This window comes from Esox lucius, chromosome 3 (genome assembly GCF_011004845.1).
Source record: "Esox lucius isolate fEsoLuc1 chromosome 3, fEsoLuc1.pri, whole genome shotgun sequence".
NCBI lineage: Eukaryota > Metazoa > Chordata > Actinopteri > Esociformes > Esocidae > Esox > Esox lucius.
In genome coordinates, this window is record NC_047571.1 from 111,572 (window position 1) to 136,611 (window position 25,040).

The 25,040-nt window shown below is 40.5% G+C and overlaps 1 protein-coding gene across 4 annotated transcripts in view; it reads right to left on the bottom strand.

Annotated features, from left to right (window-relative positions):
* Window positions 1–25,040, bottom strand: part of tpra (translocated promoter region a, nuclear basket protein) — a 160,489-nt gene that overhangs the window by 82,865 nt on the left and 52,584 nt on the right. For all 4 annotated transcript variants that reach the window (XM_013132787.4, XM_013132788.4, XM_013132785.4 and 1 more), the window contains exons 17-21: window positions 13,298–13,446; window positions 2,627–2,789; window positions 2,411–2,545; window positions 448–588; window positions 138–342 (exon numbers count right to left, since the gene is read on the bottom strand). In XM_013132787.4, coding sequence (XP_012988241.3) covers window positions 138–342; window positions 448–588; window positions 2,411–2,545; window positions 2,627–2,789; window positions 13,298–13,446 — 793 coding nt within the window. The remainder of the gene's footprint in view (window positions 1–137; window positions 343–447; window positions 589–2,410; window positions 2,546–2,626; window positions 2,790–13,297; window positions 13,447–25,040) is intronic.

Consider the following 25,040-nt stretch of genomic DNA (forward strand, 5'->3'; position numbering starts at 1 on the left):
GAAAGTTTTTCTTTAAATATTAATGGAAACGGTCAATTTGTAACATCCCTAGAAGTAGTCTTGGCTTTCATGTGACATTTTCCAGATATCTTGTTTGCAAGCAAATTGAACCATGTAAAATATGTGCCAAAGCTTACATCTGAGTGGAACTCTGATGGGAGCCCTTGGGTTGGTCTGATCCAGGCTCAGACCTTGACCTGTACCCGGGTTCTGAGTCTCAGTCTGACTGAGCTGCTGTCTCAGTAGACTGGCCTGTTGTTCAGCATTCATCAACAGCTCCTTGGTCTTCTGGTGTAGGGCACACTGGGCCTCTAGCTGCTTCTTGGCTTCTAGCAGTTGAGCCTAGAGAATGTAATACAATAAGAACTGATGGAGGGAGGAAAGGTAGCCAGATATGATCCTAATAGGAAACAAAATAAATTGGCGAGCAAAACAGAGTTGACTTACATCTTGATTGCGGCCTAGCATGTGTCTCTGCTCCACCTCCTCAGCCAATTTATTCTTGAATTGGGTGAGCTCCCTCTCCAGTCTCTCTATCTGTCGGTTTAGACGCTGCCTGGTCTCAGTGTCTGTCCGCTCCATCATTAGCTAAGGGATAAGAGCAGCGCAGTATGCTGTAATTTGTATTCCACAAGCTTGATTATAGTCTGACATTTTGTAATGAGATACTACAGAGAGCTGTCAATATTTTTTTTTTTGATTAAGGTTACCATTACCAGATATTGATAAGGTTAATGCAGTTCCTTGCAAATTAATTTACATGTTGGTAATGTCCGCAACAAAATACTTGCAAATTTGTGTTTGCTGCAAATAAGAACCTGATCAATTATTCATTTTACTAATACTTTTCTGTTGGTTGACAGTTTCCATCTGAAGAAGCTTGGAGAGCAGCTAAAGGGGAGCGATGGTGAACATGTTTATTCCCAAACCTTGCCCAGAATACCAGTGTGTGTTATAACACAGCAATCAGAAGAAGTACTTACAATGTCGTCTCCACAGGTTAAACTGAGTTACTTGATGGAATAGGATTTGCCTTTAGTCCTTTTCTCTGTATTAAAATGTTTCTCGCAAAAATGTCTCTTCCTTGATTCTCCCATATTACGATACGGGAGAGGCAGAGGTATTGTCCCAATTGCAGAGCAGGTAGAATTTAATTAACTCAAGAATCACAAGCATGTAGAAGTCGACAATAACACTGCGTCCTCCTGTACAATTAAATTGTGACATGGCACATGACACCTATGCAGTAAGATTTAAGAAATATATAAAGCAACAATTATGGCAATAATATGCATAAGTGTAAACTAGTAGTAATTTTAAAAAGCTAGGTTAAGCAACCTATCTTCACCTAGCTTGTTAAGTTCACATTCAACTTGATGACATCACTGCTGAAGCACAGAAGCTGTGTATGGTAGCTATAGGAGACAGCTCACTAGGGCCAGTCTGAATTCAGCCAAATCTGCCTGCTGTTTCGTCACTGCACAGTTTGAAAAAAATATTGGTGCTATCGTGACCGATTACTGACTGTAGTTTGAGATGTTTCCCGGTAGTATTCCGCTTGCAAGTAAACTTTGAGAGGAAATATGAATTTGACAAACTATCCCTTTAAGTCTTCAGTAAAGAAATAACTCTCCGGTAACAATTTTAGGTATACATTGTCAATTACCAAGAGAGGTACCCATACTTTTACAAGAATTGCCGGCAAACGGATGACAATACAGGTTCTCGCCTCGGATCTACTCGCTTGGCTCCATGTTTGTACTCTGGTGTCACATTAGTGCTGGTTGCAGCCTGATTATTCTTGCTGACTTTGGCCATGCGCTGGAATGGTATTTTGGGACCAACTTCAGTCTAGTTGCAGCCAAGTAGGTTTATTCTCACATAACAAGAAGACTAGGTCAACTTGCTCTGGTGAGGCATTCGGCAGTGTTGATATGGGAATCAGTACTTGGTCTGAGTGCGTTTGTATGGATTTTGGGGCGCCATTAAGTAGGTTTATTCGCACTTTACAAAATGACTGTACTATCATCCTCTGGCAAGGCACCTGGTAGTGTTGATGTGGGATTGAATACTCTGTCTGAGAGCAGTCATATGGCTGTCAGGAAGCAGGTATCAATAGGTTAATTGATGGTGATCTGTAGTACAAGGTAGTGTCTGGCAGTGGTATTGCTGTTTTGGGGGATCAGTAATGTGTACCTGGCTCATTGCCAATGAGGATTGCTATTAATAATATTACGATTATGTTATTGTTGGTAGTGTCAAATACATTATCATATGATGGCAGCGAGTTGTCCCATAGGAGCAGAACCTAATGCCAAGACATTGTATGTACATTGCTGCGCATATGTTCTCCAATAAATGGTGGCATTTTCGGTCTGAAATGAGGTTGGTGAGTGCAGTGAGTGTGTACCTGAATAGACTTGAGGTTGGTGAGGAGTAGGTTCTGGTTGCGCTGCTCAGCTATCATGGCCTCCTTCTCTTGATTTTGCCTGAATTCAGCTGACTTCAGCATGTCCCTCTCCTTCTTCAGGTTCTCAAGACGTACCTGATAGACAAACAGCAGGCCGTGACAGAGGTGGAAATAGAAAATGGTAATTGAAGACACAGGGTGAAAGAGAAGCCTTACCTCTGCCATCGCCAGTTTCTCATTTGCTGCCCGGAGGTCCTGTGTCATTGTGTGGACGATCTGCTCATGTTTCTGAGCAGTGGCGGACATTTTCTCGTTCTTCTCTTGCAACACAGCAATCTCCCGCCTGTTGCCATTCACATTCTCCTGCAGCATCTCATACCTGTTAGAGACACAGAAAAGTCAATAATTTTTTACCATAAGTATAAGAACTGTTGAGAAAAAGCGCAGTGTACAGGAAGTAAACCGAGGGTACCAGGAGCATCAGCCAACGGCAGATCAACAATCTACACCAGAGCCTGAAAAGGATGACATCAATTTACCCCCTTGGTGCTCGTCTATGAACCAGGCAAAGACCCCAGTAAAACCGAAAACTTTTAAAGGCACTGTAAAGAAATGGGAAGGGCTTAGATAGAACCAAAATAAGAACAATTGGAGGGAATGAGAAGTCTATACCTTTTGTTAATGGTAACTAAAATGATACAGGACAGGAGAAAGATTGTTTGCAGTTTTGTCATTGTTCCAGATGTGTCAAATAAGCGCAATTCTTAGTTTTGTTATTAGGGGTCCTTACCCCAAAGGGGAACAGGAGCCCTATTATTTTTGTTAGGATTATTATTAGGGGTTCGTCGTTATGGGCGCTATAGTACACGATTCAATTTGCTAATGTCTAAATTATGCCATTTCCACCCAGTTTGTCCTAAAGTGCAGATTATTTTTTGTACCTGCCTCATTTTTCAAAAAAGCTTCAAGAACCCATAGTAAATTTTTCCCCCCTTTCCAAAACTACAAACATCTTCTCATGAACCGTAAATCCAATTGATTTTTCCTTTGGCATACAGGTGTCTTATACATGCCTCCCTTAAATATTTTCAGGAATAACAGAACTTGCAAAATGGTAACTACAGCTAACTACAGCACAATATATGTATGCACAATGTGCATGTGTGCAATACTTTATTGTAACAACAACCTATGCACTTCATATTTATTGTGCATCCAGATACCACCCCCATATAAGACCATGTGCATTTGTTGGTTAACATGTCAAAAGACGGCACAACACAAGCTAATGCTAATAAATGCTTTTAATGCCATTTTTCTCCTGAACGGTACATCGGATTTACTCCCCAGTGTACTTCCAGACTCTAGGCCATACTTCTGAACATGGCTGACAGAGAAGCAAGTTGCTACGTCAAAAATCTACAGAACTATAACAAATTTTGCCCTTTATGCTAACTCTGATTACCACTAGAGTTAATTAACCATTAGACTGTATCTTTTGAACCGTTCGAGCCACAGACATGAAACAAACTTTGTTTCACCAGTTTGGGATATCCCTACTTCAAATTAGGAAACATCCATCCATTCTACATAGGCTAATTAGTGTAATTAGCAATAATTAACTACTAGGCTGTATCATTTTAACTGTTCAAGCTACAGACACAAAACCAACTTTGGTTTACACGTTTAGTTCTCCCATTCATATGAAGAAATGTTTAATGATTTTACATATGCTAATTAGCATTAAATAATCAGGCTGTATCTTTTGAACAGGTCTGGACTGGTAATCTGGCATACCGGGCAAATGCCCAGAGGTCCAAGGCACTATTGGGGTAGACATAACTTGGAAAATCAAGCCCATCAAGCAGAAAGCAGCCCATTCATTTTCTATACTGACCCATGTTTTACACACGTTTTACTCAGCCCCACCCCTCCCCTACTGTCAACTGTTTGTGTCAGATGTGGTGGCTCACAGCCAAAACTCTGTGGATGAGGGTGTCGAAATGGACTAACACAAGCGCTAGGGCAAGCGGGTGCGGAGAAGTTGCGGGCCAAAAGAAGTAAAACTCAAAAGGTGGATGCCACTACATGGGCAAAAAAACGTTCATGTTTGCTGTAGTAGCTTCATTATATATAGTACCCGACACTGTGCAGCAACAGTTGATCGTGGAAACCACGCAGAGGAGCAGGCATGTGAAAAGGAAGCCAAGGACCCACAGTGTGAGCGTGACAGAGCCGAGGGACAGAGTGAGCTTGAGCAGAGTAGTTTAAGTGGTAAGCATGGAGTAGCTTCATGATTAACAGGGAGAGACTCACAGGGAGGGGGCAGCAGGAGGATGTAGTGTGTGCGCCAATGATGGCGCTAATTAAATAAATGAATGTAGATGATAAGATACTATAATCATCGTCGCTATCATAAAGGAAAACTACTGCTGGTGGTCACTCAGTCAAAGAGCATAGCATAAACTATTTGGCATTGCTTTTGTAGCTAGCATACTTCCCTTATGCAGTCGCAACTTCGGCTGACTATTCTAACGTTAACACTTTCCAGGCGGAGCCTTCTAATTTCAGCATCCTAACTGGTTTTTCTCTTATTATTGCTGCTGTCAAATCACATTTTTAATCTAAAAAAACATTAGCTACAAGCTGAAATAACAAGGTCATATTCGGCAGGAACCTTTTTTTTGTGTGCCAAAAGTGATACAGCAAAATCCACATTTTCCTGCGGCAATTTGACAATGGCCAAAAAACTGATATGGAGTATTACTTTCGCAGATTTGATGTACAAATGATCAGATCTGAACATTTACCAGCCTGACATTTGCTAAGTTAGCTAAGTTAACCATCTACCCACTTACTCAGTTTCTGAATGAGTTTTTCTCTACATATGACAATGTAAATGAACTACATTTGTTTGTGCACAGCAATGGTTTGATAACAGCTAAGTTTGTCACTAGTATTAAGCAAGTAAATACACAAAATGTAGTAGGTTAGGTACTGTAACCACAAGCTAAAAGCTGAGTCAGAATGGGAGATAATTCACTTTGTTTCTCAGTGCTGCTAGTAAAATGTTACATCTAACGTTTTGTGTAGATTTATGAAATGAGGCACGTCTCACTTGTTTTTCTATGATGTAAATATCCTTTTAGAAAAAGAAAGTCTGATTATACCCAACTAACTACTATCAATCTACCACGGCACCTTTTTCATTCCTTTCCAAAAAAGTTAAAAAGGAAAGTTTTGAGTGAGGAACAGAAGGGTTAAAAATAAATACCACTGCAAATTGAACGCTTTTATTCCTCACTCAAAACATTCCTTTTCAACATTTTTGGAAAGGAAAGAAAAGGTCGCTGTGGTCTCTTAATCCTTTCCGGTGCTGTATATTTCTAAGTACTACAGTATGTCTCTGTTACTGTACTTGGATAGTTTATTCATTACTAAATCCAATGTGTGCCTATAAGGATGTCATATGTTTATGACCACTACTGTAACACTTTCCCTGATGCTTGTGTTCATGTAATGTATGCGCCAATGTAAACGCAAGTAACGTGAAAGATTGTTCTGTAAGGCCTTTGTATAATGTGTAATGGATTCATGAAACAATGCAGTATAACAACTAATATACTAATTACAGTATATTGTTATATATTTTGTATATGTAGGTAGAGATGGATGGAGAGGAAGTTGTTGATCCTTGCATACTGGTGTATGCAGAGGAAGAGGTCACAGACATCCCTGGTAGAGACTGACATACCTGGAGAGTGTGATGTACTGCCCACTCTAATGCTTCATGGCACATAAACTGAAGGCACTCCACCCGTTCTTCTTCCACTCCCCAGTTATGTCTGTATCACTTGTCTCTTAAAGGTTGCCCTAATTTATTTTCAAAAGGTTTCTGCTTTTAACTGGAGTTGAGTTCACAGGTGTCTCTCTCTCGCTCTCTCGCTCTCTCGCTCTCTCGCTCTCTCGCTCTCTCATGCAGCCTTTTCGACTAGGTAAGTATACAATACATGCAACTCTCTACATTGTTCTAGATTAAAGACACCGATACTGTCATTACTTAATTATCATTCTCAACTTTGTCTCCCCCTCTCACTCATTTAAAGGTTGCCTTGTTTGAGGAGATATTTGCTGTCCAATTGATGTGGAGTTCACAGGCATTCATTTTGACTTTACTTGTATATGTTATACACACTAACCTTTTATTAAAAAAATATTTAAATTACAAGTTCTAGCAGAGCCTTTTCTTTGAAAATTCTCCTTGAGTATGGAGACTGTGTAGGCCCTACTCCACTGCCACCTCTGATCACCAGGGAGGCAATCAAGAACAAGTGAGCACACGTGTTGGTCACATTGTGGCCTGTTATGTAATGTGATGCAGAATGGAGCTAAGTACTACAGTACACGTGTCCACGGCACTTACTACTCAGCTTTGTAGTGGTTTGGGGGAATAATAAAGTAGGTACCTATATTTAAGGGGTAATGTCCGACTAACGGTGGTGGGTCAGGTCTGGGCCAAAATGCCAGAGAAGATTCTTAGTTCCAGTCCAAGTACAGTACAGACAAGAAACCAACTTGCTTTTACAGGTTTAGGCTATCCCAAGTTTATATGAGACTTGATTTTAGTATGCTAATTAGTGTAAATAGCATTAATTATTAGGCTGTATATATAGTTTGTCACACAGACAAAACCAAATGTTTCACACGTTTAAGCTATCCTAACTGCAACTTTTACATATGCAAATTAGTGTAATTAGCATTAACTAACAAGCTACAGACACAAGACCAGTCGTTGGTAACACTTAGGAACTTTAACTGTCTCATGTATGTTCATTTATGCTCATTCCCCTCACCATCATTATCTCTTGAACCTTAAAAAATACCGACTCCAAATCTTTCAATAGGTAAACACTATTTTGAACCATAAATACTTTTTTAAAACAGCTATTAGATTAGATTCAACTTTGTAATTGAACAGTACAAGTACAGCACAATAAAGTGCAGCTTGCGTCAAACCAGCAGGGCAAATAGAAGTGCAAAAACAGTATATGTATGTACAATTGGAATTTATGAATGTACAATTAATGCAAATTCAATTCTAAATATGCATTGGAAAATGTACACATTTACAGTAAATGTACAAGTATAATGTAGGTACGTGAGACAAATAGTTGTGTACAACTGTAGTACAACTGCATTCTGAATTTGCAATTGAGGCAAATTGAAGTAATAGGATAGCTAGAAGCCACACCAAGTTCTTCAGGAAATGTACTGCTAGTTTCATATTGCCTTTCTATATTGTATGTTAGCCAACATCTTACATTTGCTTAATTACTTACATCCACTTCACCATTTGGGGGGTTTTCTGCGGATCCCCTGTTTATTCTTCCTGTTGAAATTTTTTGCCTTTAGTTTTTGCACTGACTTCTCTACTCCATTTCACTCCTTACACTTTTCCCTGTTTGTTTTTTGAACTACTTCTAAATGGTGTGTAGGATACTTCTATTTCTGTTTTTATTTTGTTTCATCTACAGATTTTGTCTTTCATACAGTTTGTGTTCTTCCTGTTGTTTTTATTAATTGTTACATACAAATAAAACATGTTTTACAGTCTCTATGGTGTTCTACATCCTGTTGATTTTATTATTTCATTGTTTAGTAAACATCTGCTTCCCTCTATGCTCATTGTTCAACATATTCTTCCGGATCACACAATATGGGGAGATGTGAGGTAAAGGACAATCTACATTGTCTACATTGACAATCTACATTGTCAAAAATGCAAGGCTTCACAAAAACATCTTGCCCTCAATGTATATCTGACATTCTGTTAGTGTATCCCACCAGACCATTTTCCAATACTCACCATATTGAAGGTCCCCGTCCATTGTTGCTATGCAACAATATTTGTTATTCCTCATTTTGGACGCATATTCCTGAGATGGCATGTGCTACAGACACACCACTCTCTGCCAATAGGTGTATACAGTCTTCCAAATTCACCTATTAGACTATGGGTCCAATTGAAACCTAGGTGGGTCTATAATAACCAGACTAAGTCGCTCCAAAACCTACACTGGTATATCCACCCCGTAATGACCTAGAGGTCTGAAATTCAGTCCAGAGGTCCCTCTTCAACTAAGGAACAAACTTGCCTCAAGAACCCTTGAAGTCTGACATCTTGAATTGTGTCTAAAACACTAAAAATGTATCTTCAACTAGAGCTCTTCACCAATCTTCACACTACTTGGTATATATAATCTTGGGGCAAGTATCTAAAGATCCACCATAAGGATAGTTGATATCTTTAACAGAATGGCCAAAAAGAGCAAAATAAAATTAATGTGGGTGTGTTCTCAACTCAAATACTCGTTAATGCAAGATTGTGAGGCTTACTGCAACCCCACTTGGTATATGGGTTCAAGCCCATAGCAGGAAGGCCTCCACAAAGTTTCAAGATGATCAGCCTTATAGTGGTGCTATAATCAACAAATGCATGGGGCTCCATAGGAAATGAAAGAAGGTCAATTGGGAATGAAAGCAGGTCTGACCTAGCATTCTGAAATTCGGTCCACAGGTCCCTCTTCACCTAAAGAACAAATTTGCCTGAAGAACCCATAATGTCCGCCATCATGAACTTTGTCTAAACACTACAAAGTTATCTTCACACCGCTCAAAATATATCTTCGGACAAGTATAAAAATGTGGTATAAAGACTGTTAATATCTTTAAAATAAAGACTGATCTGAGCCAATTAAGATTGTGGGCATGGTCACAATTCAAATACTCATTTATGCAAGATGGTGAGGCCTACTGCAACCAAACGTAGTATATGGGTTCAGGCTTATGGCAGGATGGCCTCCACAAAGTTTCAAGCGGCGCGGCCTGATGGCAGAGCTATAATCTAGACAGGTGATTTCTCTCCAATGCCATTTGGGGGCGGAGTCACTGGCTTCTTGGTGTTTCTCCATCGCGTCCATCGTGCAATTGGTGTGATCTTTCCTGGCAATACTCGGCTCTCATTCAGGGTGGTTGCGATTGGTTGGTGTCCCTTTGGCAATGTGGGTGAACTGACTTCCTGCCTGTTGGGAGTGTCAGTGATTTATTTAGAATTGAAGGCACATCACCACCTCATTGTGCAGCGATGCCCCATCCCATCTGGTTTGTGTTTAATGAGACTGTAATTTGTTTTTCAACAGGACAATCACCCAAAAATGCCCCTCCTTTCTACTTACTGAAGCTGGTTAAAGGAATGCCAAGTGTTTGCAAAGTTGTCATCATGCAAAATAATGTAGTAATCAAAAAAAGTGTGAAAGTCCTTTTATTTATCGAGATAAGGCCACAGTGTCGCTGGACCCTCCTGTCTCAGTCCAAAGGTCTTACGTTGCTATATTATTGTGCTGAGGGAGTAGGGTCAGTTGTCCTTCTCCACTATAAATCTTTTTTTCTCAGTCTCCTCCCGTTAAGAACTTAGAGCATGAGGTCCTGGCCCACATCTGCGGAGTACCTGGCTTGGGGGACCCATTGCTGTCCCGGTCCAGAGTCCTCCTGGTTGTGTTTCAGATCGAGACGATGACTGACGATTTCAGCGGTCACTGTGCTCATCTTCAATTTGATCGTTTGCAGATTTATTTCCTGGGTCGTTGATGAGCAAACTTCTAAGAATATCAAGGAATCCATTTTTAGTCAGAATTTATAGTAGGGCTTTTGAAACTCATTGTTCGCGGAGCAAGTGGTTTTCTTGGAAATTATAAATATAATGTATTGTGTGTGTGTATGGAGGTGGAGAGTCTGTAACCATAACTGTATAAATAAAAAATAAGTGCACAAAAAGAACAATTCCAATTAATAATGAAAAGGCAACCAGATGAACTGAACAACAAAAGATCCACAAGGCCTAACACCGATGCCATATTTCCAAAGGTGCCAAACACTGGTGTTTTACCCTAAAGTCCAGACTTTTGTTTCCACTGACACAAGCCAGGGCCAGTTGGCCCAGTCTCAGGACCAGACTCACTTGGTGCAAAGCCCCGGACTTTCAGACTTAGGGCGGGGTTTGTGGATTGACGCATGTCGTGGTGTGAAAACGCGGCATGTGGTTCTATTCGAATGGTAATGTGTAGCCTTCCATTTGCTTAATCTTTATGTTTCCCGTAATGGTTTACATCCGATCTAACAAACAAATTCCTGTGGAGATTTCATGGCTATGTGCTGGATGTTATGCACCTGTGAGTAAAGGTTGTGGCTGAAACACCTGAATTTTATAATTAGTAAGGCCATATACTGGCTTCTACCTCACTGGGAAGCGGGTTAAACGGCAGCTGTTTTGGGAAATATTAAAGTAGGTGGTTTGCGACAACTGAGACTTCAGCTTTCTAAGAATATTAATAGGAAGTTAGTTGAAGAAACTAACCTTGGGCTTTTGCTACACAAGCCCCAGTAATTACATTTTAAAAGTACAAGTTACTGTGGCTTGCATTAATGCTTACAAACAAAGAGTTCGGTGGTACAGCAGAATTATACGTCTACAAAGTATGACAAGACTGGTATCCGTGTTTGTGTAAAAATAGCAAAAAATCCTGTTGCTATGGTTACTCCAGTCAGAATACTGAGGTTGGTCAAATACTTTTTTTTTTATCCTGATAAGAATAGCTGATAAAAGCTTTTTATCAGGCATTGCAAAAAATCCTGCTGCTTTGTTTACTCCAGGTACATTATCAAGTTTGGTAACACATTATAATTTGTTCTAATTTAAATAGTCCAATGGTATAGGCACATCTACGTACATCCTTGTTTGTGTATTTGGTTTGCAAGTTATATTTCACTAGAGCTGTTAATTAAAATTAGGATAAAAAGCGGTTGCTGCAGGTACTCTGGTTGAACTCTTTGAATTGCCCAGGGACAGCTGTTTATTAAGAATTGCCCGAGTAATAATATGAAGTATGTCGAAGGGCTAACCTGGGCCTTTGGCTACACAAGCACCAATCAATAATAATAATAATAATAAGTAGTATGTCAAAGACTAAACCTGGGCGTTTTGTAATCCAAGCCCTATTATTAATAATAATAATAATAATAATAATAATATTAATAAACAATAACAACAATTTATTATTAGTACGTCAAACACTGAACACCCCCGCCCCTTAAAATTACAAACTTGATGAGGTATAACCAACAACCTTCCAGATCATAAATCACGCAAATTGGCTTCCATTTGTGATCAAATGTAGTAATTTTGAATTATTTGAATTAATAAAAACAATTGTTCATAGAGGATTCCTAACTACTTAGTAGGGCAATTGAAAGTTAACCATTCACTATGGCCGGATAGGTACGAGATAAACTACAAGATAAAGTTGAGGAAAGGCACAAATCAGGGGATGGATGTATAAGGATTTCAAATGATTTGTGTATACCTTGGAACAAAATTAAAAGTTGAAGATATATGGCACCACCCAAACCTTGCAGAGATCAGGCCATCCCTCCCAACTGGTTGACCAGACAAGGGATAGACTGAAAATCCAATCAATCATATGTTTGGACACAGCTACTCAATCAACAGGATTTCTTTTGTTTTACTATTTCCCACAGTGTAAAATAATAGTGAAGACATGAAAACTATTAAATAACACATGCAAAATAATGTAGTAATCAAAAAGTGTGAAATGAAAGTGAATTTATTTTTAGATTCTGCAAAGTAGCCAAAACACCCCTCCAAAAAATCTAAAAATAAAAGGACTTTCACACTTTTTTTGATTACTACATTATTTTGCATGATGACAACTTTGCAAACACTTGGCATTCCTTTAACCAGCTTCAGTAAGTAGAAAGGAGGGGCATTTTTGGGTGATTGTCCTGTTGAAAAACAAATTACAGTCTCATTAAACACAAAACAGATGGGATGGGGCATCGCTGCACAATGAGGTGGTGATGTGCCTTCAATTCTAAATAAATCACTGACACTCCCATGATCAAAGCACCCCCACACATTACACCGCTTCCTCCATGCCGCACAGTGGGAACCACACATGCAAAGATCATCTGTTTGCCCACACTGCGTCAAATTCACACATGTTGGTTATAACCAAAAATCTCATCCTCTGCAGCAGAGGTTACTTTGGGTGTCCCTTTCCTGTGGCAGTTGTGAAGAGTTTTTTCATACCACTTTGATGGTTTTTATGTCTGCACTTTCAAAGTTCCTGACATTTACTGGACACACTGACCTTCATGTTTAAAAGTGATTATGAACTGTCATTTCTCTTATTTGCTTATTTTGTCTGTTTTTGCCATAATATGGACAATTACAGTACAGACATAATGCTGGTCTTCTGTACAGCAACCCTACCTTGTCACAACCCAACTGTTCAGTTGCAACACATTGAGGAATGAAATTCCACAAATTAACTTGTAATACGACACACCTGTTATTTGAAATGCATTCAAGGTGACTACCTCATGAAGACAGTTGAGAAAATGCAAAGTGTGGAATGCTGTCACCAACAAAAAGGGTGACTAGAATCTGCAATATGAAATTTATTTTGATCTGTTAGACTATTTGTTTGTGATATGATTCCATATGCGCCATTTCATAGTTTTAATGTGTTCACTATTATGCTATATGGAAAATGGTAAAACTAAAAAAATACCCTTGAATGAGTGGGTGTGTCCAAACCTTTGGCTGGCACTCTATGTACATACACATGCATTTAGCTCCACCAGGGCAGCAGGAGTACCAAACCCAAGAGTCCCCTTAAGAGGCTATTGTGACAGGCTATTCTTTTGTTTCAGCATTTAAGACAAACAAGTTTAAGTAATGCAGGGCAAACAGCAGCAGGACCTCATGGAGTTCGCCAACATCCACGTTGGTAAAATGTATTAACTTACCTCTTGGTTGCAAACTCAAGTTGTGTGGAGAGCTTGGCTTTCTGGCACCGGACCTCAGATAGCTGCTCCTGCAGCTTGTCATTCTGCTCATTCAGCAACTTGTCATTCTCTGCCTTCTCCTTCTTGTACATGGTGAAAGAGTCGTTCAACTAGAAAGAATATAGTGGAATGTTTTTTTAGTCTAAGTTTAGCACCTGCTATAAGAAGTGTTTCTAAATTATTACCATAATAACTACAGGCCAATTTCCTGATATATATAATTCCTATTGATCAATTATGATTAATATAATAAATATAACTCATATTGATCAGTTGGAGTATTTGGGTGTAAATGACCTTTTCAGGAATTAAGTGGTTATACATGTTTCTGGTATGCTGATACATTGGTATGCTACCCTCAATATGTCTTTTGAGAGAATGGAGATAATTTTATATAGTGGCTCTTTAGAACTCAATTCCTGCACGACCTGAGAGAATTTGGCGGTTGCTGCCGTGAACAAAAAGAGCTCTCAATGCAAGTGAAACACACTGCAAGAAAAACTACTCCATCGCATAAACATTAAAAGTGGCCAAATCAGCAGTCTGGTACATTCAGAGAAAAAAAGAATGCACTGGTGAGCTCTGAAACACAAAAAGGTCTGGAGATCCACAGAAGACAAAAGTGGTGGATGATCATGGAATCGTTCCCATGGTAAAGAAAAACCCCTTCACAACATCTAGCCAAGAACACTCTAGGACAGGGGTGGGCAATTCATTTTCACAAGGGGCCACATGAGAAACCTGAATTGTGTCAGAGGGCCACACCAACGATAACAAACTTAATTCTGCTCAACTTTCTTCGATTGTAAAATGCACTAAATTACATATTTTGAATAGCTGGTACTGATAATCGGAAGAATAAAACTACTCAGTAAATATTTATATTAGGCAATGTGAAATTGTGGTGTATAGGTCAAAAAAGAAAACAGCAATTATTGAATTAGTGCAATTTATTTTTTACTTGTTAATCTCCAAAAACAATGAAAAACAACAAACAACTTAACAAGTTTATAGAAATACAGCAATACAACAAACAATAACTTTGAATGTCTGAGGTGGCTATGCGAAGGACAGCGGAGAGGTGTCCTTCACATAAGGGTTCTTCTGCAAAGGGTTCATTTCTGTCACTTTATCCTGCATTCTCTTTAAAAGACCAACATTTTTCCCGGTCAGATTTGGACTCTTGTCTCATTTCAGCTTGTCTCATTTCAGTCCTAACATGTCCAAACATGCATTTACTTCTGTGAACAAGTCATTACCAGTGGTTGTCCCTTTCATTGACTGCATGGCTACCAACTCCTCCGTGATTTGAAAGTCTGCAGTTATCCCACGTAAGAAGATGAGTAGCTGGGCGGTGTCACGTACATCACAGCTCTCATCCAAAGCCAGAGAAAAATAGTCAAAGTTGGCCGCTCTGTTCTTCAGCTGAAGCTCCAAGTTTCCAGCAATGTCCTCAACCCGCCTTGTTACAGTGCGTCGGGAGAGTGACACAAATTCGCCCTTTCTCTCCGGGCACAACAACGTAACAGAGTCCAATAAGCACTCCTTAATAAATTCTCCGTCAGAAAATGCCTTACTTTTTCTGGCGATTTTGTGAGAAATTACATCACTTGTCCTGACGGCTGCATCTCTGGGGGTGTGAAATTTCGTAAAAAGTCCTTGTTGGGTTTGCAGTTTTGCTAGCAACACATCAGACTCCAACACGCGCTCTTCATCAGACAGATTTCTGTATTTACCCTCATGCTTGGTCGTGTAGTGGCGATTCAAATTATAATCCACAGCGACCTGTGTACCACAGATTAAGCAAACGGCTTTACCTTTAATTTCTGTAAATAAATACTTGGCAGTCCATGTCTTGTTGAAAACACGGCATTCGTTATCAACTTTTCTTTTCTTAGCTTGAGGGTAACCTGGCTAGCGTCACTTGTCGCTGTTCCACCTTCACTCTCAGCTCATGCACGCATATACGTCCATACTTAAGTAATACAAACATAACGCTTTTCAAAATAAAATATCCAAAGGCCGAGAACCAAAAACCGAAAGGAAAGATTGTGTCAATTATTCGGTGGCCGAATTTTCGGTGCATCCCTATAATTTATGATTGGCCTCACGCGGGCCGGACAGGGACGTACAAAGGGCCGGATGTGGCCCCCGGGCCGTAGTTTGCCCAGGTCTGCTCTAGGAGGTACGCATATCATTATCATGTCTACCATAAAGAGCAGACTTCACAAGAGCAAATACAGAGGGTTCATCATATGGTGCAAACCATTCATAAGCCTCAAGAATCGTAAGGCCAGATTTTGCCATAAAACATTAAAAAAAAAAAAAAAACAGTCCTGGAATAGCATTCTTTAAACAGGTGAAACTAAGATCAATCTGCACCAGAATGATGGGAAGAAAAAAGTAAGGGGAAGGCTTGGAACAGCTCATGATCTGAAGCATACCACATCATTTGTAAAACATGGAGGCAGTGTGATGACACGGGGTCACTAGTGTTTATTGATGATGTGAGAGAAGACAGAAGAGGCCAGATGAATTCTGAAGTGTTTAGGGATATACTGTCAGCTCAGATTCAGCCAAATTCAGCACAGTTTATTGGATGAGGCTTCACTTTACAGATGGACAATGACCCAAAATATACTATGAAAGCTAACCCAGGTGTTTAAGGCAAAGAAGTGGAATATTCTGCAATGGCTGGGCATGCACTTCACTTCACTGTAGACAGCTGCAGTAAAGGCCTGGCAAAGCATCACAAAGGAGGAAACCTAGCTTTTGGATGATTCCAGATTTCAAGCAGTCATTGCCTGCAAATAATTCTCAAAATAGTATTAAAAATGAACATTTTATTTAAGATTGTGTTTATGCGTACAATTAGATATGAGCCAATACATCAAATATTTTTTTTCAACCCCTTGAATTAAAGCTTGAAGTCTGCACTCCAATTCCATCAGTTTTTTTCATTTCAAATCCATTGTGGTGGCGCATAGCGACAAAATTATGAAAGTTTCAATTATGAAAATTGTGTCAGTGTCCAAATATTTCCAGACCCAACTGTATTTAGCGAATAAGAGAACTCAAATCAGGCTAAAAAGTGCTTGGCTGATAGGAGACAAAATAAAGGATTGAAGCTGTATTTGACACCTTGCGGAATTAACAAGAGAAGTCTAGTAGATTTAATAGTTGTGGAAAATCCCTCACTTGTGCCATAGCCATAGCTGGGCACAATTAACCAAAAGGTTAACTTTGATAACCGTTAATCAATCAAATAGTTAATTTTACGGAAGTTAGAAATAAACGTGCATGTACATTATTATAAAAATTTATTTTGCACTAACATCTAACAAAGGGCAAAAAATTAATATTGGAATTTAAGGGCTTGCGTTAGAATCCCAAACCATAGTTTTCAAATATAGTGATGTTGAAGTTACTCCATTTTTGAAAGGTCAATACCCTATCGATATCACAGATACGAGAACCATTATTTGTTGGCCAATCACAGATGACGTTTACAACACAAATAGCAGCTCAAGTAATATGAGGGTTCCCGAGGGTTGCTTGATCTTCATACTGAAGCCTTGAGACAAGCGCACAATCTTACTGCAGAGACACACTGAAGTCCCAGAAAAACTGGTACAGACAAGCCCATACAAAATACATAACGCACCTATGCATGTGAATTGGTTGCTTCTTGCAGTGAGGAACGGCAAGTTACCATGATTTATGCAACTTGGAGCTCGTGAGATGGGAAATTTCAGAGGTAGAGATGTTTAGATTTTCATGTACTACATCAAACTTACGACAGCAGTGTGGCCCTAAAAAGACTGTGGGAGTACGTGACCATCGTCGGATGGCAAGAAACGTTTCACGCGATTGACGCGTAACACTGCCTCAAATAACATCGTATTCAATGCTGGGCCCCCAACAAACATCAGCGTGAGGACAGTGCAACGTTCCCTCTGGGATATGGGCTTTAGGAGCCAACGCCCAACTCGATGTATACTCCCTGATGTATACTCGACACACAGCTATGCGCCTCCCCTGGGGTCGGGAACACCGCCACTGGAAACGAGTAGCCTGGTCTCATGAGTCGCGTTTCCAACTGTTTCAATCCGTGTGTACAGAAGCCATAGATCCCACATGTCAACAGGGCATTGTACAGGCTGGTGGTGGGTCCGTAATGGCATGGGGTTTGTTTAGCCGTCATTCAAAGGGACCCGCAGAGACGGCGTGGATCACGGGAACCTTCGTCCTCTGAACTGTGCCCCTTCACTGATCAGTGGGGAGTATGTGCTGCGCATGGCTCTAATTAATGCTAGATCGCTAGCAAATAAGACGTTCCTGCGCAATGACTTTTTTACTACGCCTGAGTTGGACTTCCTGTTTTTGACAGAGATCAGGCTCCATGCTGGTGAGTTTACGCCTCTCTCAGACCTTCTTCCTCCGGAGTGTAATTTCCACAGCAGCCCTAGGACTACAGGTGTTGGAGGGCCAGCATCTGTATTGTTGAGATAAATGAAGTTTAAATAATGCTGATTTAATAACCATGTATTTTAATGTTTTTGTTTATCTATGACCGAGAGTAACCCCAAATGGGAAGAGGTTAGAGCATGCCCTTCTTCATTGGACAGCGAAAACAAAGATATTCATCCAAAAGGTCCCCATGCCAATGAAGAGCCAATAAGGATGGGTTTTACTCACATGTGTGAAAAGCAACCGCCCCTGTGGCGGGAGAATCAAAACCGATGTTCGATCTTGATTCGGGGCGAATATTTTGTGGAAGCTCGAGGGTTAAGCAAATATTTGACTGCTGCAGTGTATTTCATGTATTCTGACTTACCATTTCATATTAATAAATCTTTGTGCTAAATTTTCATTCGGACCGAAGCCTCGTCCTTCTTCAGAAATTCTGGAACACATTTTCTTAACAGTATTCAATTCCACTTTCAAATGCTGGCAGACTCATTCTGACAGTTTTGTTAGTTTTGAACTGCAACTGTTTGAGTTGAACTATCCTTTTCCAGTACTGTGCGCGGTGGTGTATCGTCCACCTTGTCAATAAGAATTTTGACGGACTTTGCTGAATTTTTGGCAGTGATTATGATGGATTATGATCGTTTTTTAATTGTTGGTGATTTTAATATACATGTTTGCTGTGATCTAGGCCTGTGGTCAAGGATTTTATGAGTCTTATAGACTCCGTCAATCTCGTTCAGTCAGTGACTAGTCCAACAAATGAAAAAGAGCACACACCTTTTATGGTTTTACGGTTTGAGTCCATGTCTCTGAAATTTGTGATTTGTATATCAGATGACCTGGTTGTTTTGTTCACTGTCACAGTTCCCTGCACTAAGGCTAAAAATTGTGTTCCTGTATGTAAATTGCGTGCGATTAAACCCTTAAAGTATTTGTTGTGTAATCTAGATGACAGCTGTGCTTAGCGCTGACGATTTTATTACTCTCATGCATTGCACTTGCACTGATATCTTAGACTCTGTTGCGCCGTTCAAATCTAAACGCGCAAAGCCATCTTTAGAGCCTTGGCGAAACGACAGTACCCACAGTCTCAGACGTTCACTTAGACAAGCTGAAATAAAATGGAAGGATAAACTCCAGGCTTCCTTAAGAATGCTACGTGACTGCTGTACTAACTATCAGAGAGCTGTTAAAGCTGCATAAGCACAATTTATTTCAAACCTTGGGTTCTCTACAACTCTCTGATAAACCCCAGTAGCTCAGCTTGTATTGTTCCATCAGCCAAACTATTGGAAAGATTGTTGCTCTAAAAAAATGTTTGACCCTACCGCCCCCTCTACTGATACTCTATCAGTTTAAACCTGTATCCAACTTATTATTAACAAAGGTAGTTTGTACCATGCGCCCTCAAACTGTCCCCTGGATTCCATCCCATCTCATCTCATCTTTTAAAAGATGCGTTTGATACGGTTGGGCCCAGTATTCTTATTCTGATTAATACTTATTTCTGGGTGTGTTCCAGCTGAGTTTAAACATGCTGTAGTACAGCCTCTTATTAAAGAATTAAACCTGGATCCTAATGTTCTTTCAAATTTTAAGCCCATCTCTAAGCTATCTTCTCTCTTTCAAATACTAGAGAGAGTAGTTCTTAACCAATTTACAATGTTTTTAGAAAATCATATCATCCAGGAAAAGTTTCAGTCTGGCTTCAAACCACTCCTAAGACTTAACGATCTTCTTGAAACTGTTGACTGAGGGAGCCCAGCTATTCTGGTGCTTCTGGACCTGTCTGCAGCCTTTGACACAGTGGATCATAGGATCCCCTTAAAAAGCATCAAACAGTCCATTAGCATCAAAGGAACTTTCATGAAACGGTTTGAGTCATACCTGACTGATAGGAGTTTTTCGGTCCACCTAGCTGAATTTCCATCAACCACAGCACCTCTCACTTGTGGGGTCCCCCAAGGCTCCATTTTAGGCCCCATCCTTTTTTCGCTATACAGTGGGGAGAACAAGTATTTGATACACTGCCGAATTTGCAGGTTTTCCTATTTACAAAGCATGTAGAGGTCTGTAATTTTTATAATAGGTACAAGTCAACTGTGAGAAACAGAATCTAAAACAAAAATCCAAAATAATTTGCATTTTATTGCATGACATAAGTATTTGATCACCTACCAAACAGTTAGAATTCCAGCTCTCACAGACTTGGTAGTTTTTCTTTAAGAAGCCCTCCTGTTCTCCACTCATTACCTGTATTAACTGCACCTGTTTGAACTCGTTACCTGTATAAAAGACACCTGTCCACACACTCAAACAGACTCCAACCTCTCCACAATGGCCAAGAACAGAGGGCTGTGTAAGGACATCAGGGATAAAAATGTAGACCTGCAAAAGGCCTGCAAAATAGGCAAGCAGCTGGGTGAAAAGGCAACAACTGTTGGCGCAATTATTAGAAAATGGAAGAAGTTCAAGATGACGGTCAATCTCCCTCGGTCTGGGGCTCCATGTAAGATCTCACCTCGTGGGGCATCAATGATCATGAGGAAGGTGAGGGATCAGCCCAGAACTACACAGCAGGACCTGGTCAATGACCTGAAGAGAGCTGGGACCACAGTCTCAAAGAAAACCATTAGTAACACACTACGCTGTCATGGATTAAAATCCTTCAGCACACCCATGGTCCCCCTGCTCAAGCCAGCGGATGTCCAGGCCCGTCTGAAGTTTGCCAATGACCATTTGGATGATCCAGAGGAGGAATGGGAGAAGGTCACGTGGCCTGATGAGACAAAAATAGAGCTTTTTGGTCTAAACTCCACCCACCTTGTTTGGAGGAAGAAGGATGAGTACAACACCAAGAACACCATCCCAACAGTGAAGCATGGAGGTGGAAACATAATTCTTTGGGGATGCTTTTCTGCAAAGGGGACAGGGCGACTGCACCGTATTGAGGGGAGGATGGATGGGGCCATGTAACATGAGATCTTTGTCAACAACCTCCTTCCCTCAGTAAGAGCATTGAAGATGGGTCGTGGCTGGGTCTTCCAGCATGACAACGACCCGAAACACACAGCCAGGGCAACTAAGGAGTGGCTCCGTAAGAAGCATCTCAAGGTCCGGCAGTGGCCTAGCCAGTCTCCAGACCTGAACCCAATAGAAAATCTTTGGAGGAAGCTGAAAGTCCGTATTGCGCAGCAACAGCCCCGAAACAGAAAGGAGTGGGCAAAAATCCTGTGCAAACCTGGAACTACAGGAAACGTATGATCTCTGTAATTGCAAACAAAGGTTTCTGTACCAAATATTAAGTTTTGCTTTTCTGATGTATCAAATACTTATGTCATGCAATAAAATACAAATTAATTACTTAAAAATCATACAATGTCATTTTCTGGATAATTGTTTTAGATTTCGTCACTCACAGTTGAAGAGTACCTATGATAAAAATGACAGACTTCTACATGCTTTGTAAGTGGGAAAACCGGCAGTGTATCAAATTCTAGTTCTCCCCACTGTATATGTTGCCCTTGGGGTCCATTTATAGACAATGTCTCCTTTCATAAGTTTGCTGATGTACAAGTTTACATGCCGATAAAAACAACATCTAAAGACTCTGTAAAGGCTATTTTAGACTGCATAAAGGACATCAAAATCTTGTTGGCACTAACTTTCTTACTTTAAATGAAAGTAAGACAGAGATTCTTGTCTGGATGAGGTAATTTGCTGGGTGATCCTATTGGTACCCTAGGCGCTTATAGCCTCTTATATTAGACCTTTTGTTAAGAATCTCTGTGTTGTTATCTTTGATAGCTCCTTCAAACTCGATAAGTAAATTAGTCTAGTAGTGAAATCTAGCTTCATTCAGCTAAGACTTACGGCAAAGGTTAAGGTCCATCTTCCTCTGTGGGATTTTGAGAAAGTTATCCATGCTTTTATTACATCTCAGCTGGATTACTGTAATTCCTTGTACCTGGGGATGGATCAGAAAACCCTAAATCGGCTCCAGTTAGTACAAAATGCCACCAATCGACTTGGATTAAGCACTTTATATCTGTCTGAACTTCGTCATTATCCTGCCCGAGCACTGAGGTCAGCTAACAAGTTACTTGAGTTATCCCAAAACCCAGGCTAAAAACTAGAGGGGATCTAGCTTTCGCGGTGGGTGGTCCCATCCTTTGGAATTGCCTACCACTGCATATTTGAAATGCCCAGACTAAACACACTTAAGTCATTGCTGAAGACACACATTTGTACTCTGGCTTTTAATCTTAGCTGAGTTGGCATTACATTTCTGTGCTGCAAAATTTTTTCTGTGTCTTGTGTATCTACGTAATGTTTTACCTGTACATTTCATAGTTTGTATACTTTATTTTGTCCAGGACAGCGCATTGGTCAACGACCGTTGTTTTAAATGTGCTTTATAAATAAAGTTGATATTGACCCCTGGTACAACTGTTCTGATGATACACCCAAAAAATTGGCTTAGACGTTTTTGGGTTAGAGGACTTGAGTTAAAGGAAATTAAATGTACCGAAAGTTTAGTCCAATAACGAATTTCACAGCAAATTTAAAGGTAAAGGAAAATGTTACCTTTGAAAATCAGCGATTAACGGATTGGTGCCCAGCTCTGGTCACAGCACACTATCAAATATTGCAAATAATTGACACAAATGTTTAAACATTTTGAGGAAGGCATTTTCATTATTATTGGTGTCCTTCTACCATTGTTATCAGTATATTGTCCAAACTCCTTAACAGGATAAGTTTAAAAAAAATTGCAAGGCTACAATTACAGGTGCTGGTCATGAAATTAGACTATCAAAAAGTTAATTTATTTCAGTAATTCCATTCAAAAAGAGAAACTTGTATAATGTATACATTCATTCCACACTGTTTATTTTAATTTTGATGATTATAACTGACAACTAATGAAAACCCCAAATTCAGCATCTCAGAAAATGATATTACAAAAATCTTTTTGACATGTTGGCCAACAGAAAAGTTTGAACATGAAAAGTATGAGCATGTACAGCACTCAATACTTAGTTGGGGCTCCTTTTGCCTGAATTACTGCAGCAATGCGGCGTGGCATGGAGTCAGTCTGTGGCACTGCTCAGGTGTTAGGAGAGCCCAGGTTGCTCTGATAGCGGCCTTCAGCTCTTCTGCATTGTTGGGTCTGGCGTATCGCATCTTCCTCTTCACAATACCCCATAGATTTTCTATAGGGTTAAGGTCAGTCGAGTTTGCTGGCCAATTAAGAACAGGGATACCATGGTCCTTAAACCAGGTAATGGTAGCTTTGGCACTGTGTGCAGGTGCCAAGTCCTTTTGGAAAATGAAATCTGCATCTCCATAAAATTGGTCAGCAGCAGGAAGCATGAAGTGCTCAAAAAACTTCCTGGTAGACGACTGCGTTGACCTTGGACCTCAGAGAACACAGTGGACCAACGCCAGCAGATGACATGGCACCCCAAAACCACCAGACTGAAAACTTTACACTGGACTTCAAGCAACGTGAATTCTGTGCCTCTCCTCTCTTCCTCCAGACTCTGGGGCCTTGATTTCAAAAGGAAACTCAAAATGTACTTTCATCAGAGAACATAACTCAGCAACAGTCCTGTCCTTTTTGTCTTTAGCCCAGGCGAGACGCTTCTGACGCTGTGTCTTGTTCAAGAGTGGCTTGACACAAGGAATGCGACAGCTGAAACCCATGTCTTGCATACGTCTGTGCGTGGTGGTTCTTGAAGCACTGACTCCAGCTGCAGTCCACTCTTTGTGAATCTCCCACACACTTTTGAATGGGTTTGTTTCACAATCCTCTCCAGGGTGCGGTTATCCTTATTGCTTGTACACTTTTCTACCACATCTTTTTCTTCCCTTCGCCTCTCTATTAATGTGCTTGGACACAGAGCTCTGTGAAACAGCCAGCCTCTTTAGCTATGACCTTGTGCAAGGTGTCAATGGTCGTCTTTTGGACAGCTGTCAAGTCAGCAGTCTTCCCCATGATTGTGTTGCCTACAGAACTAGACAGAGACCATTTAAAAGGCCTTTGCAGGTGTTTTGGGTTAATTAGCTGATTAGAGTGTGGCACCAGGTGTCTTCAATGTTGAACCTTTTCACAATATTCAAATTTTCTGTGATACTGAATTTGGGGTTTTCATTAGTTGTCAGTTATAATCATCAAAATTACAAGAAAAAAACACTTGAAATATATCAGTCTGTGTGGAATGAATGTATACATTATACAAGTTTCACTTTTTGAATGGAATTACTGAAATAAATACACTTTTTGATGATATTCTAATTTTATGACCTGCACCTGTAAATAGGCATAACGACTTGACCTCTCATTCAAAATAAAAGCACATTGGTGTGACAAAGGTATTCAACTTTCCTCCATTAAATTCCCATTTACCCCCTCTTTGAGGTTTAAAGGTAAACAAAGAATAAAAAGTATTTTACAAGTGAAAACAACTGTACATATCATACAAATTAAGGAAGAAGACAGTCTAGGAGGCTATGTATATCGATCCCAAGAGAAAGGCGATTGCAAAATACAACAACACAAAAGAGTTTGAATCTGTCAAAAACACCCAGGCATAACGTTTTACAATCCAAAAATGTGCTCCTATTTTCTAAATTAATTTGACAGAATAGGGAGATATTCCGTGTCCAGAGATCGGGTTGCCTAGGCCCCTGCCTTCGACTGCCGGAAACTAGCTCTAGGGACGTGGAATGTCACCTTGCTGGCGGGGAAGGAGCCTGAGTTAGTGCGTGAGGTTGAGAGGTTCCGATTAGAGGGAGTCGGGATCACCTCTACGCACGGCTTGGGCTCTGGAACCACACTCCTTGAGAGAGGATGGACTCTTCACCACTCTGGAGTTGCCCATGGTGAGAGGCGGCGGGCTGGTGTGGGTTTGCTTATAGCTCCCCAGCTCTGCCGCCATGTGTTGGAGTTTACCCCGGTGAACGAGAGGGTCATTTCCCTGCGCCTACGGGTCGGGGATAGGTCTCTCACTGTTGTTTGTGCCTACGGGCCGAACGGCAGTGCAGAGTACCAGACCTTCTTGGAGTCTCTGGGAGGGGTGCTGGAAAGTGCTCCGACTGGGGACTCTATTGTTCTACTGGGGGACTTCAACGCCCACGTGGGCAACGACAGTGACACCTGGAGGGGCGTGATTGGGAGGAAAGGCCAACCTGATCTGAACCCGAGTGGTGTTCAGTTATTGGACTT